We start from the raw sequence: 16,214 nt of genomic DNA, 5'->3' as shown, positions 1-16,214 counted from the left end.
CAGTATGATTTGGAATGTTTTAAACGCACTTCATGTTAACAAAGCAGCCACTGGCTCTTCAACACTTCTGCCCCTACATCTGATGTCTACTGACCCTGAAGAAATGGGCAGGAGAGAACGATCCTCCAAGAAAGTTAATGGCAAAGGGAAAGGCCACCATGGGTGGGGTGGGGGTGTCAGTCCAGCCCTGCTCAGAGAAGATGAAGGCTGTGGCGTTCTGAGATGGATCTGCCATAGGAGAGCTGTGCCTGAGCTTTGTTCCTGTGGGAGCTCTGCCCTTCATCCCCAGAATAAAGAACAAGTCTTAAATATACTGCTAGGCCTGGGAATGAGAGGGCACCAGAAGGCACAGAAATGGTTTTTGCGGAACACAAGCAACGAATGGTCTTTATCACATGAGCCAAGAAGTTGTGCAAGCCCCCCAATTATGCAGCTCTAATTCCTCGTCCGTTCCTGGCTGCAAAGCCCCAGCAGCGCTGGGGTTCAGGGTCAGGCAGCACAGGGACATGCTCTGGTGGGTGCAGCTTGGGTGTCCCTCTCCAGAATGAGCCAAGAGGAAGCAGCTGCCAACCAAGCCCATCCAGTGGCCAGGCACTTCCTCTCCTGGATCAGGGAGAAGGTGCAGCTCTGCACTCAGACGTCTTCCCGGGGCTGCTGACTTTCCCCAGAAACCCCTCACATGGTATGTCAGCCAACCTGAGAGGTGAAGTATAAAACCAGCTCTTAAACAGCCTAAAATCTCATGTGTGAAGCACAGGCAGCTCCCAGTGAGAATGTTTTACTTCTGTGACATGCTTTTTAACCAAAAATCCTGGTTAATTTTTAAGGGTTAGCTTAAGGGAGAGCTTTTTTCTCCCCTCTTTCTGAAATGAGGGAGCTGTTGTTTGGGGAGACTTGGATACACAGGGCTGGCAAGAAGCAGCTGCTGCCTGTCAGAGCAGTCTCTGCACAGTGGTTTAGCCAGACTCCAAGATGCAGCTGGCAGGTAAATGTCATCTGCTCCCCTCACCTTCATGTGCACAAGTGCTACTCCTACCCTCGAGCTTCATTTCACTAGTAACTTCAAAATACAAATTAGCCCAGGAGAATAATTTTCATGATGACCCAAACAGAAATGCAAAATCAAGAGAGATTTCCATTTCAGTATTTTCACAAATTACAGCACAGTGTGGTATTGCACAGCAAACTCCTTCTTCTGCAGAGATGCTGCATCTGTGCATTCCCTCAGTGTACAGTCAAGGTTGAAGGCACTCACCCTCATGCCTCCCACTCCAAGGAGAGAAGCAAGGCCAAATTCCTCATCCTAAGAGGTATCATAGAAGACACCCAACAGGACCTTCAAGTGACTAGGTAATCAGGCTTTTTATAACCACTAACCTCTCCCCAAATGTAGAGATAAAAATATAAAAGCTTCAATCCTGGCTTCTGACTGAGTAAAAAGTTTCTCTTTTTTCCTGAGTGACATCTCCACCAACAGATGTCTTTTCTAGGCAGGGGAATTGTAGTAATTTTTTCTCAAGCTGCAGGTGTTTTTATAGCCTACAAGTGCAAATATTAGCTTCATCTTAACCTGACTTCATCACTGAAGTTGAACAAGACATTTAATGTACTGCGCTATTTCCGTAACAGAATAACATGTGTGCATCTGTTTGAAAGGTTTATTTCTATCTTCATAAATACAGAATTTTCTAAACACTGTGCAAGGCACCAAAAATTAAGTAAAATCTTTTATTTTAGATTATTTTAATCTCTTTTGACTCAATGAAGTAAATAAGAATCTGAAACCATCTATTTGCCAATTACAAGCCAGCAGTTAAGGCAGGTACCATTGATACAGTGCATGAATTTTCTATTGCAGTTATTTAAACAAGCAGCGTTTTACTATAGAAGTGCATATACAAACTGAATTCCAAACACCAGCAACCCAAGATAGGCACCTAGTTATGAAATTTCCTTGTATGTGTAGTAGAATGCCAAAAGTTCTGCCATAAAGTGCAAAGACTATGGACAATAACACTTTCTTTTGAGCATTTTGATACCAGTAACATAATACAACGGCTAAACATTTATAAATGTGGTTTCCATTACAAAAACATGTTCCACATAAAAGCTCCATAATACAATCCAGAAACAGAACTTGTGCGTGTACAGATCTGAGAAGTTGAAGCTGTACTAGCATACCTAGGTTACCGGGTATATATTTGCTGACCTCTACAGACACGCACCGAGTTTAAAACCAATTTACACACACAGTCCAAATCATTCTGCTTTGAGCACCGTGATATCCACTGAGTTTTCCATTTGAGTGAATATGTGCGACATCTGCCCTGGTAATCTGCAACTGAGCATTGCCTGTAAAATGATCTGGTTCACAGCTCTCACCCAGCCCTCCCCAATAAATGGAACCTAAAATTAGTGTCTTCCCAACACAAGCACATGTCAGATGTGGACAAATACATTCATGGTCCCAAACTTAAAACAACTGGTAAGAATTTCACAGTGATCTGGTTACGGAAGCACAAAGACAAATGATTCTATTTAAGATGAAAATTACTTTAAAACTCAAATGAAGCTAATCTTTTATATGATGAGAAGCTAAAGGAACAAAGTATTAACCAATTAGAAAAGTGGCTCTTTCCCAACTAATAACAAAAACCCTACAGCGATAAACTTAGGGTCCTACTGCTGCAGCAGCCTTTGAGGTAGGTGGCGATGGCTTAAACCGAGGTAGGCAAAGTCCAAACTTGTTTTCAATCCCTGCAAAAGTGGCAACTGCCAATTTATAACCACCAACATGGTCAGGGTTAGGAGCAGGGAGCGTGATCCTAGATTTAGGAACTGTCTCTGATCCAGCTGGTTTTCTGCAAAATAATAAAAATAATAAATTAATTGCATAGACTAAAATCAGTATTCACAAAAATCTCCTCCATAAAGTAAATTTAATGATACATCTGAGTGTACTTCCCTGTAAGTAACCAAATTAAATTCTGCAAGGTAAGGAGAAATACCCTGTTTTTAAACTTTCCAGAATAGTTAGGAGCCTTCATGGTGATTGAGTACGGTCAAATCCAGATAAAATTTGCAGCGCATTAATCAAAACTAGTGTGAGGTAGCTGGGGTTCGTAAGTCTTTGCTGCAGCACACAACCAATTCAGGAACATAGCAGAATTTAAGTAATTTTTGTCATGGCTTTCAAGCTGCTGTTGCCAAAGATCCATAGAGTCTGCAGCTGCTCTGGGATCAAGTTAAACAGCTACATGCACATCCACCTGTATCGTCAACAAAGGCAGCTGAAGCTCCAACAAATTGGTTTTGACCTTGGTGACAACTGTACATTTTTTTGGATATCAAATGCCCTGCCTAATGAGGCTTCTCCACCAAATAATGAGAACTAAGGCAGAGTGTATCCTGACCTGGCAGGCATCACATTTTTCCTGCATTTTCATCCCCAGCCCATTATTTAGCCTCCCACTGTCTCTGTTTACACTAACATAGGTCCCCTGCTTGAAACTGTGATATAAAATGCGGCAATATCTTGCTATGAAACAGGTACTGGAATATCATTCCAACCTCCACCAGTAAAATGTGGTTGCAAATAATATTTACAAAGCCTTTACAACATGTCCTAGCAAGCCCCTGGCTCTGATGTCCTGAGGAGGACCAAGACCCAACAGAACCACGGGTAACTTCAGGATCCCTGGTATATTCAGACATCACATACTTACACTCCTCCAAAGTCCACATAAAACCATCTCTGCAGTAGCTCGTAAGTCACCAGAGTTACACCAAACTGAGGAGAAGATCGAAATACACGAGCTTGAAAGAAAAAAAGAGAGTTCCTAAGTGATAAATGCCACAATTAGTAATCACTTGGCAATCAAAGCTCTTTTACACACCTCCTGCTCCTTTCCAGAGAGCCTTCGGACCTTCTTCCCGCAAGATTTTGGCAAAGCAGTCCACAACACCGCTGTAGGTGGTCTGTCCTGCTCGGGCTGCCACCTGTAGCCTTGTTTTGATGACATCTGCAGGGGTGACCAGAGAGGCTGCAGGCATACCTGCACAATACAAAAGTCATCAGGTGGGTACCACTGGTTTGGCACATATACTACACATCTCATTTATCGACAGGGAAGCAGGTCTTTCCTCCTTACATCAGGTGAATTCAGCCACATTTGATTAAAGCAGAACCTGGGAAGAAGAACAAGCAACAAGCAACAAGCAACAAGAGGTTGCTGTTGTGGATATGGTTTAATGCAGAGAGAGATTCTTCCAGAGGAACAACCATATCACATGCTTCCTGCCAAGCTGGGAGGCACAGACTGGAGTTAGCAGTGCTAATCAGAAACTTGCATAGTTAATAAACACAAAGCATTTGGAGGGAAGGTTGATATTTCCCTTTCCTTTTCGCTCCTCTCTGTGGTTCCTGGCATCCTGGAGTACTCTGTGCTAGAATAGGCTGTACACACACACACAAACACCCCTCACACGGCAATGTCACCGAGAACCAGATAATGCCATGCATGCTCAGCATTGCTTGAGAGCTAAGGCTTACAGAAAGGGTCATTCTTCTCATTAGGAATGGCAGATTGCTCAGCTGCAAAGCCACAGCTGATATCCTCAGCAGAATATGTGGAGGAAGATTTAAATTTACTCTGGCAGATATCAACTGAAAGTAAAAAATACCAGATTACCGATGGGTGGTATTTCTAAAACCATCCCTATCCAAACTTGGGGCATGTTTAGAACTGGAAAAAAAAAAAGCCAAAAAGAAAGGCAAAGAAAAGCACCAAGACTGTACCCAGAAGACACTGTCTCTTATGGTTTTATTACTTTTCCATTCTGCATCTGTTCCAAACCAACTTGGTTAGATGTAGATGCATAAATCTCCTTTCCTTTATTTTTTTCCAGCTTAATAATTCTGTAACAAATTTTGTCCAAACCAGCATGGTCTGGCCTCAAGCTCCAGAGCACCCTTCCTGCAGACTGCTTCAAGAGATCAAATCATGTGCGTGTCACCAAAAGATTTCCTCCTCCTCTCCTTGCCCCCCCAAAATAACTCATACACTGAGTGTGCACTCAGTGCAAGCATGGGCTGTCTGGCAGGCAAGCATTAAAACCTGGTAAAGGTTTCTGAATTCCAGAAACACTGAAATTCCTCTTTGCTTAGCCTTACCCACACCAGGGTATTGCTTGAATCTTCAATTTAAAGCCAGAGTTTTGTCCTTCAAAAGCCAACCAGTGTTTTCAAGAAAACCTAAGAACTTACTTAGAAACAGTTCTGCTTTCTACACGTTGACTTCCATCTCCTTATCACTCACTCCATATTATTGAGGATATTTTGCACTGGAGATACTTAAAATCCTTTCTTTGGGAACTATGTGTACAGGACAAAAGCGTTTACAGACAAATTGAAGTTACAGATTGCTGCTGAGAGAAGCTTACAATCAGAATGTGACAAATAGCCCAGCAGGAGCTGACAAGAATAAAAAGGAGCTAGGGAAGAAGAAGGAACTTCATGGAGGCAATAAGCAAACAGAGCAAAGTAAGGAGAGACCCTGCAGATGATATTAGAATCATCTCAGAATATGCTACGGCACAACAGGTTGAGATGCCTGAAAACCAGACACAGATCAAACTAGATGGCACATGTGTTCCTGTGACCCCAACCACAATGGAAAGGAAGATAATGTAGGTAGTAAAAGCAGGACCCACTGGCAAAGAGCACAGGTGCACGTCAGTATGGCTAGCTTGAATATCCCAGCACCATGGGCTGTGTGTGGGAAGGGGGAGTTTTCCATGTGCAGCCAGAGCTCACGCACACATTTGAAGTCTGATGACCAGGTGAGATCCCTGGCTGGAGATGAGACCGAAGCCAGCTTTTCAGAAGTGGTAGGTGTTTTGTTCTGTCTTTCCCTTGACTTTCTTTTGGCAAAACAGTGGAGACATGCACCCCCCCATCACGCTTTACATGTACCCAATAAAACAAATTTCTTGTTTTTGTAAACAGTATGATGAGTGTTGTATCTCTAACACTGTAATTTGCTCATGAGAGTTAACCTAGGATGGGGTTCACAGGAAGCACTGGATAAAATTCACATTATAGCTAGATTGGTGAGCCATATCAGCAACAATAAAGACTGCTTCTGTGCCTGAACTTCAAAGGGACGGTTATCTCAGTCTGCAATCACCTGACAATGGCTAGAAAGAGAAAAATAGGAAAATCTAAGAAATTACTTGGCTTAAAAATGCCATCTTATGTTTCAAGTCTGTAAATATGATCTAAAGTTCAAAAATTGTTTTGTTCCAGTAAAATGGGTAAGAAATAAACTGGCTGTAAAAGCTCCTGTTGGAGGGTTTGGAGCCTGGCTTTGGAATGGGGCGGGGGAGGGGAGAGGACAAGGGGGTTTTGAGCAGCAATCATTGGATTGTGCTTTGCTTGTGCCAGCTCAATTCCTCTGGAGTATGAGCTACTGAATAGAAATCAGTATGCTACAACACTACAAACCAGCCAATCTTAGCTGTTCTCTGAGACCAGATACTGGCTATAAAGGGGCCTTGCTCTCAAAGTGATGCAGCCCTGTGTATAATTTTGACCAAGAAGTTTTCTCAGGGAGGAGAAAGCTTAAAATCAAATGAGAAAATATTGCTAAACAACCTTTCTGTACTGGATTCATGCTATTCCCTCATTTTTCTCACCTGGCAGGTCACAGCAGTCTGCCAGGGGCCATGCTGAAGAAGGAACTTGGCTGCAGCCTGGAGAGACCAAGCAGCCCCCAGCTGATTTGACCCTTCCTGCTTGCTACACACTCCCCTAAAGGTCCTGTTGCACAAATTTGCAAGCCTATTTGTTTCCTAGGGGAGAAATCATGGACACTGCAGGAGCAAGTCTCTCAAGCTGCCCTCTCCAGCAGACAGCTATCAAGTGGCAGTCCCCTTTGGGTGTAGAAGCTGGGGGCTGTGGAGGTACCAGCCCTGCAGCAAACACAAGGGCAAGCTGAGGCTTACAAAGCCTCTGTCTTCTCCCTTAGGCTCTGGCACTCAAGCTAAATTCATCTGTGAGAAGTTAAGCATGTTTGGGCTCTTCTGTCTGGTATGCAGCAGACTAAAACATCCAAGTGCTCAAAATCACACTCTGCACCCTCTGTCATATCTGGGTATGTGAGGAATTAGCAACCTGTGGCACTGCAGCAATGTTTTCAAGATGTTCTGCTTTGTTTGATATTTTAAAAAATGATAAAGGCAAATCCTCAAGAAGCCAAGGATCTCCAATGGGATACTGAGGGTAGCAAATACTGTCATAATTTTGTCACTTGTAATATCATTGTGTTTGGAGAGCTATGCTTCTAGTGTGGCTTCTGGACTATATGTACCAAAATTCAAGACTCATTAGATCATAAATAATTTCCATAAAACATTACCTACCAGTGAGACACAGCCAAAACCAGTAACTTCACAAGGAATGATGATAAATGATAAAAAAACATCAGCAAAAAGCTTTAGTTTCCCTTTCTTTTGATTATACCAGGAACTTACAGTATCTTCAACTCACTCTACAGCATAGTAACTTTGTTGTTTCTGCATAAGGCTGCAAAATACAATATTGTTGCACATAGTCCTTTTGCACATTTTTCACTGTTGTCACTATCATAATAATTGTGCTGCCAGAGCAGTATAGAGCCATGAAAAGAGAAATCTGGGAACTTACCAGCTATTGATCCAGCCAAGAGCAGATTTCCAGGGCTAACCCTCCCATCTTCATTTGTAAATGAAGCTTTCAAATGAGCATAACAGGGGAAGTAAATGGCAGAGAAGGGGATGTCACGAAGGAAACATGCCTTAGCACCCTGTTTGCAAAAGAGAATGAGTTTTGAGAATGAGCAAATTTACCATGACGAACCATGAATATCAGAGAACAGAGCAACATTGTATTTTTTCATTTTGCTGCACAGGCCTTATAGAAAAAGCAATTTCCCCCTCAAAATTTTCAAAGATACATGCATCCCTGCTGAGGAGTGTCTCTGTGCTGTTTCTTGGCTCAGTAATTTCTGTCATTGTATGTATCTTGTCTACTTGTTCTCCCTCACTCTGAAGTACTGTAGTTATGCGCTGGTAATGGAGAAAATGCCACGTGTTTGAGTAAACTCTGAAAACACCTTTGGAAAACTTTACAGAGTTGACCTTGTAGCCATGAACCTGTAGTGGGAGTTTAAGAAGTGTTTGAAATAGAGCCACAAACAGGTCTGTCACCTCTCACTCCCATTTAAAATTAATACTCCCAGGAAAACAGCGCCCAGTCCATACCTCTATACAGACACTATAATTGATAATGCAACATGTATTGAGGGAGTAGGTGCATAACAGCAAGTCTTTTGCAGCACAGTAACAGCATGATTTACTTGTGAATTTTAAAATACAAGTTATCTGCGATACAGTTTGTTTCAGTAACTTTCATCTCTTACTGCTAAATCTGCCTTACTATCAATCTGAGGAAGTACCATTATCAGCCAGTGAAGTTACCAGCAATGCAGCTGGTTTCAAATCTGAGGGAAGCAAACAGAAAAGGAAATTTCTGGGGTAGTGGCGAGCAATCAAATGTTTTTCAAGCAGGAGGAAAAGCAAAAAGGCCACTAGGGAAGGTCAGCCAAAATAAAATATCAAATAGTATCCATGCTCCAACAGCAGAAGGGATTTGCAGTTTGCCTTTCCTCAGAATGGAGATCCAGAAGACACCAGAGCCTGCCAGGAGTAAGACCAGGAGGAAGCCACAAACAAGAGGTGGCTTGGGAAAATGGGTAAAATCTTTCAAGCTTGAGAAAGAAATGGTTCATGGATGAGCCTAAGCCTCTTCTCTTTGAAGCAAGGGTGGAGACGTGGTGAAACTGCCTGAGGTTCATCCACTAACCCTTGGGGGGGTGCCCTTTTTACTGTACTTCTCTTTTTCACAGGTCTGCCAGCACATGGCTCAGTGCCAGACATTTCACAGGGGACATGCTAATATCCACATAATTTAATTAAATCTAATGATATGCCTGGACACATCTGTAAGCTTAGCCTGTACTATAATACCAGTTAAAATATAGTGCTTATCCAAGTTGGATGCTGGTTATCAGACAAAAGAGCTGCAAGGTGTCAGAAAAACCATAAAGTTGCCTTTCCATGAGGCAAGGCAGATCAAGGCAGCAGGATGTGTGACAGGTCCTGCAAGCTACTTCTCAGGAGACTCTGGTAAGTGCAGTTTGCAGTCAGAGATGCCTCTGAGAAAATAAAGATTTATCTAAAAAAGCCATTAGATCTTGCAGCCAAGGCTTTCTGTGTCTGGCTGTTCTGTGTCTGTTCAGCTACTGAACACAGGGAGCACAACAGGCTCTGCTCCAGCCCTCAGTGCTTCCCACCACACTTTCTCAGCTTATTTCTTGATGTTTTCAGACTGAGTACTGAACACTTCCCCTGACACTCCCTTTGGAGGTTAATGACTTCTGCTGTTCAGACCCTCTGGCTTCTCACTCAGCTGGATGTCTGATTTATGCTGCCCATCGCTGGTTCTCGTTATGCCTTTCTAGAGACACTAGGCAAAATTTCACAAAGGAAGTCAAAAAAGCACTGGTGTTGGTGCTGCTCTACCCCTTATGCTCTACCTTGAGGACACAGAGAAGGTGAATTTTTTGTATTCAACAGAGACAAGTATTCTGGACTCTCATGCACAATAGAAGCCAGTTTAACAATTTACCTTTAATCTTCATATAGACAAGACAAGGGTTTTACCAACTTCTGCATGAAAAAGCCCAACCTTTTAAGGAACAAATATCTGTATTTACTGTATTTACTTCATAGAAAAATTATGAAATTCACAACTGAAACATTCACAGACTGACATGGTTTCTTCAAAGATTTATTTTTAGAGCATGCTTTTCCTCAGAGCAAATCTCCTTGTTGCCTTTGCCCTCAGGGCCCAATACTTTTATTTTCTTTGCAATGTTGTCATTAAACACTGCACAGATTTTTTCCTCTGCATTCTTTGCATACCCTGAAATATCTTGATATAGTTAAAATCAATAAAGTCCAAATACAGAAATCAATAAAGTCCAAATGCAAGCAACTCTCCGTTCCTGAGCTGCTAATATTCCTCCCCCTTCATTAAAAGGCTCCTTTTCATGGGGTAGAAGTGACATATTGTTAATATCACTAATAATATACATTCAGGTATGCAGAGAGGGAGGGATGTCTTGATCATTTGGCTCAGCGCAAACAAAACCTGGATCAAAACTTGGATCCACTTTAATAATAACCAAGGTTGGCTCTGGTCCAGCATTGCAACAGTCTAAAGTTTCCCCCCATCACTCCGTTTAAAGTCTGGGAAAGCGTGTTTAAAAGCAGGTCCCATTTAACGTCAAGTTAATCATCTGCAACCAGCCTAGACCAATTAGGAAGGCTTAGGGAGATTGGCCACAGTATCTTGAAAAGCAAAAGAAACATTTATTTTACTTCTCGCACCTTTTTGATGTGGACAACGTGCTGAAAGCCAAAGGGAGTTTTAATCAATCCCCAGAAAGCAGTAAGGAGCATCCGCCCGAGTTTATTCTGGCAGCCAAGGTGCAGACCTGCCAGGCATGGAATTGTTGGGAGATCCTACACACCAGGACATGCGCCTTCCTCTGCAACAGCCTGTTGGCTCCCATCTTCAATCTCTTTAATAACCTTAAAGCTCTTAATCTCGGATAGTATCTCACTGAATAAACCAACGGAGGAAAAAAAACCCCTGGTTGTCAAAGATTCGGATAAATAAACCCAAGTCAGTGCTGGGGCAGGTTCTTTAGCATGCTAATTCCTGCTTATACCAGCTCTACCTGCAAATAAGGCTCTAAACAAACTATTTCTACTACAAGGGCAGGGTAATTATACTGACAAAGGCACCTCTGTGTCGGGTTGGGCAGAAGGAGCCGGCAGGTCTGGGAGACGCAGGCTTAGCCTAGTCTCCTGCAGTGAATGCACATTGTCTAGTGCAGGGGGAAAAATGCCAGACTGGGGGAACCCAGCAGCATTCAAGACAACAGTGGTGCACCTTGTCTGTGAGAGTTATTTAATGCTTCTGGCACCTGTACTTACAGCCACCCCCTCTTTTTCTCTTTTACAGGTTTAGAATTTATTTGGCATGTATAATTGTTATTTTGATCCTATAGCTACAAACAATAGGCAGCATGTCATTTCTTGATCATTTTGCATTCTTCTTGGGTTTTACTACAGACTTAACCCTTTGGAATCGGAGCCCTATCAGCATCTAACAGGTTTTGTAACCATCAGTCAAATATTATTGGTATTTGCTTTCAAGGGCTACATTTGTTTTTTTTTTCTACTGTAAAATGACATTGACTTAAAAGCTTCTATAGGTTTTTACTCACATATATTTGTACCAACCAAAATATGAAACTGATTTAAAACATCACATTAGAGGAATACAATGTCGACTTCAAATGTTCTACCAGCAATTTCAATTCAGTTTGCAGGGAAAAAATATAGCTGTTTTAGTAGGAAAGGCATTTTTTTGGTTAATTTCAAAGGAAATTTCTGAAAAGCAAGTTCTGACATATAACAGTCACAAAGAGGCATGATGGATGCAAAATGTAACTCAAAACTTTTACTACTGTCTTTCATATGTTTGTCCTCCTGCTGTAAACACTCAGCTTCATGACATGAAATAGCTCAGCTGTTATCAAAGGAACCAGGTGAGAGCATGGTACACATCCTGTCACTTGAGATTACACTTTCCAGGTCAACACACCAGAAACTTGTTTATGAAGCATTTGGGGGGAAGGGACAGCAGGGGAAAAGGAGACTTTTAGAAGCTTTTCTGACTAGTTTTGGAAATGAAAACTGTGTTGGCAATATCAGCCAAAGCACAAATTTGAGCTAAATACCTTGTAGTAATTATAAAAATAAACATTACCACAACCAATGTACCCTTTCCTCAAAAGAATCATTTACCACTCTATTATTTACTGTCTTCCTGGGATACAGAATAACTTTGTTGTGGAAAATTACGGAGTGGTACTGTTATGTTGCAAAGCACTGTTCAAAATGATTATGTATAAGAGGAGTAACATTTTATTAAACCTTTTATGATAGATATTATATGGATATGAGTTTCTGTGATCTACAAAATAAGTAGGTATACTTAAAATGTTTCTTTACATGGACACTTTAAAGTTGTCTTTCAAAACCAGAGAATATAAATTCAACTAACTTTAACGGGACTTTATTCATATTAAGGTGTGAGGCAGAAGACAGAAAATGTATTATGTAATCTTGGATGATTACTTCAACATTCAGTTGTGACTAGAAAGTATATAAAATCTATTAAAAATATTGAAAAACAAAAAAGTATCTCTTCCCATTTCTGCCAGCACAAATGATATTTTGCTTTTGTTTAAGTGATATTTTCCCTGACTGCGATATGTTGTCTCTGTATTTTTAAGAACAGCTGTCATCTACAGAGTATCTGCAGCTAAAGCATTTACTAGTCACAAGCTTCCATGCCCTGGTGCTTTCACAGTAACTATTACTGGGAGAAAGAACACAAACAGAGGAAATAAATTCCCTCTGCAAAAGTGCTGTTATGTGCCTCCCCAAAGCAGCATCTGGATTTTGAGTACAGTGTTTTAAAATATTTATTTACACAAGTAGTTCAGAATTTTAGACAAAGACAGAAGAAAGTATTTGCTTTCTAGCTTTAAAGAACTACAGGGGTTCAACCCAGCAGTCAGCTTAACAAGCTGTATGTGTCAAATCTTTTTATTGCTGGAATTAACATGCATTTTATTTCTAAGCTGCATATCATTATGGAATGGCTAATATCTGACTACCCAGTGAAGGAGCAGGGAGTCTGGGAGCAAGCGCTGACTGTAAATTTTTGCACTTATTATGATGCCAGACCTACTGCTCTTTACTTCATTAGTGAGGAAGGAAGAGAAGGGGATATCAATTATCTGACCCCAACCTCTATGTGCTGTGATAGGAATTTTCTCCCAAATAAAAAGTTTTAGAGTTACAAAGGTCCAGCAAGGACAGTCTCCTCAAAGCATTAGGAAGGTTTACTCCACTGTGCAGAAGGCTGAGCAACCAAGTCAGATGACCAGCAGAGAGGAACTCATGACTGAGCTCAAATGTAGAAAATTAAAGGGAAGCAGAGGTGGGTATGGGCTTCCCAGGATATACAGAACCACTGCTTGGGTGTGCAACAATTGAGACAGAAAAGCCAAGGATCAGCTGGAGACTGATCTAGTAAGGGGATATGAAGGGGGAGTAAAAAAGGTTTCTGTAAGCACATGAGCAGCAAAAGGGCAACTAAATAAATTGTGAGGCTGTTGCATGATGGGGGCAGGAAACCTAGCAACAAAGTACATGGAAAAAGCAGAGAAATTACCTTTGTCTTGTTTTTTACTAGTAAAATCTGTCCCCAGACCTCTCAGCTCCACAAGCTTACTAGAAAAGTCTGCATTACCTGCAGACAGGGCATTTGGTGCCATCTGCACATAGACAATCCTGAGACCAGAAGAGATACCTCCAGTGGTGCTGAGACAGCTGGCTGATGATGGTGTGAGGTTATTATTACCTTCAAAAGGTCAAGTCAGACAAGTGGAACTAGAACAGACAAACATCACACCCATCTCGAAGAGTGAGGGAAGATCTGGGAAACTACAAGATGTCTGGGCACACCTCTGTTCCTGGGAAGTTTATGGAGAAAATGTCCCTGGGAAGCCATTTCCAAGCATATGAAGAGCAAAAGAGATATTGGGAACAACCAATATGGATTTACCAAATCACAGCTGACCAACCAGTATGCCAGACCTGTGGATAAGGGGACAGCAATGGATGTTGTACACCTTGACTAAAAGCCTGGCTTTTGAGAAGGTCTGTTATCATATCCCATAGCTAAACCAGTGGAACATGAGCTGCACTCTCAGCAGATGATGCTGAATTGGGGAACGAGTGTGCTAGAGTGAGAGGCTGTGTCCAGTTCTGCTCTCTCCCATGAAAGAAAGATGTTTTCACGCTGGAATGAGCCCAGTGCAGGGCCATCAAAACAGCTGTGTAGTCCATGGCATATAAAAGAGGAACTCAGTGTGTTCAGCTCCAAGAAGAGCAGGCTAGGGAGAAACCTTAATGCTCACTTAAAGAGAGTGCAGGGAAAGAAAACTACTCTTGGAGGTGCACAGATCAGAAGCTTGAACAAGGCCAATTCAATTAGGCATAAAAAAAGAGGTGTGGGATTTTTTCTTTTCCATGTTTGCTTTTAAACCATGAAGGTGGTCAAATAACGGGCCAGGCTGCCCAGGTGACCTCCAGGACTGGTTCTCAACAGAATTTATTCGAACATCAAATCTGCAAGTAGGGAGAGCACAGAGCAGAGATCTCAGCACAGTACTACTGTGAATTGTTTCTATCTGTAGCACAGTAAAGTGCACATTAACATGCCAATGAATGACCCAAAAGAATATTACACTCACTTATACAGAGGGGCACCAAAACTATGCAATCCAGCTTCTCTGTGATCCTCAAAGGATATTCATTTGGACTGGAATGCGGGGATAATTATGATCATAACCAATACAAGATTCACTCAGCTGGATGCAAAAAGGGTTTATATAGCATTTCCTTTGTTAATTTGTTGTCATGAGACGTAAGACTTATCTGTCTGTACCTTGGTTTTCTCTGTTAATGCAAGACAGGAGCACTGAAATTACCTCTATCAGGGGGGTATGGCCATTTTATTTCAAAATCCACAGGAAGTGCTTCATAGGTAGAAAATAATACAAAATATAAGAATTCAAATAACAACTAGTACCTCTTGTTAAGGCATGCAGGAATTTGTCTCATGAAGCTAAGACTAACTCTTCACATCTTCTGGCTGCACTTATAATTAATACATTCTTCCATGCTGACTACTATATGGGCCTCTTACAGATTTTCACCTAAATTTCAGCATAAACAACTCATGGGAACTAAGCAGAACATGCCAGATGGATCTGTAGTGGTAACAACAACTTTCAGGGATGATCTTTCTCTGAACTAAGAAAGGAGAATTTTCACTGCAATCCTTGCCATGTGGTAAATAATAACTATTTTGAGTTAAAACCGAAAAAGACATTAATTTATTTCAAATTAAAATTCCTGAAATTAGAATTCTAAAATTCTGCTTTCAACACTTGCAGAAGAAAGTCAATCAGTTAAAATTTAAGTCATGGCTAAGACAGGAAAGTGTTTAAACAGCTGGAATACTTACCTGAAGATCCATTAAGCCTTCAAGAAAGAAACTTCAAGATTCCCAAATGAAATTTCTAGAATAACTATTTATTCTTGATCTTCCACAGCAGTATCAATGAAGTCATAACTAGATCTACTAAAATAAGTACATTAAGGGCTTGAGATAGAAGTCTTGTGTCTTAAAACACGAAAGACAAAGCTAAAGCAAAGACTTCAGATGCAAATGGAATTGTTAGAGTGAACAACATGCAAAGTACTGAGATAGTCATAAAATCCTCATTCCTGTTTCATAGTTTAAAGCTAATTTGACTTGTTAAGAGTATGAACATTCCAAACATACCAAGATATTCCAGTTCTCATTAGTAGGAGATTCATTATTCTTTGATGTCCACTTGGTCATTATACTTACTAAATTAATTTAAAAGCACCACCAAAGAAGGCAGCACCTACCAAATCTAGTCTCATCTGAAATTCATTAAAAGCCATTGATGTCTCTGGGTAACACTTACTGGAGCTGGTGACTGATGCAATGAGTTATTAATATCTGCCTGGCCTCACAAACACTGCCAGCTCCAGCACAAGCATTCAGGAGAGGGCTGCATTTGCCTCCAACATTGCTGTTCCACAAGCACCTCAAGGCAGTTTAAAACTGTTCCGAGACAGACTGGCTCCCCATGCCACAGCCATTCCTCCCTTTGACTGGGTACAACCATCCTGAGAAGTTACAGAGTGAGCTGGTCTGGTTTCAGAACAAACTAAGCCCTAAGGAGGAGGAGGCTTTAATGACTTTGTTGTTCCAGATCGTTATGTGGGTGCACTGATTCTCTGACTGGCACACAGGAAAGAGGGCAGATAGGATTGCTATTTTCTTTTGACTGCAGTGCCAAATGTTTGGTAAAAGGAGCATAAATCTGCCCAATTACAGACCTAGCTGTAACGACCTTAGTAGTAGTTAA

At 41.4% G+C, this 16,214-nt stretch overlaps 1 protein-coding gene across 5 annotated transcripts in view; it reads right to left on the bottom strand.

The window, feature by feature from the left end:
• Window positions 1-1,644: 1,644 nt before the first annotated feature.
• SLC25A13 (solute carrier family 25 member 13) overlaps window positions 1,645-16,214 on the bottom strand; it is a 101,745-nt gene continuing 87,175 nt past the window's right edge. For all 5 annotated transcript variants that reach the window (XM_086856781.1, XM_086856770.1, XM_086856791.1 and 2 more), the window contains 4 exons: window positions 7,706-7,844; window positions 3,897-4,055; window positions 3,726-3,816; window positions 1,645-2,861 (listed from right to left, as the gene is read on the bottom strand). In XM_086856781.1, coding sequence (XP_086712907.1) covers window positions 2,672-2,861; window positions 3,726-3,816; window positions 3,897-4,055; window positions 7,706-7,844 — 579 coding nt within the window. In that variant the 3' untranslated portion in view covers window positions 1,645-2,671. The remainder of the gene's footprint in view (window positions 2,862-3,725; window positions 3,817-3,896; window positions 4,056-7,705; window positions 7,845-16,214) is intronic.

This window comes from Cyanistes caeruleus, chromosome 1 (assembly GCF_971803275.1).
Source record: "Cyanistes caeruleus chromosome 1, bCyaCae1.hap1.1, whole genome shotgun sequence".
In the NCBI taxonomy this organism is placed as follows: Eukaryota; Metazoa; Chordata; class Aves; order Passeriformes; family Paridae; genus Cyanistes; species Cyanistes caeruleus.
Note: the sequence above shows the minus strand (reverse complement) of the source record. Positions and strands in the feature narration are given on the sequence as shown.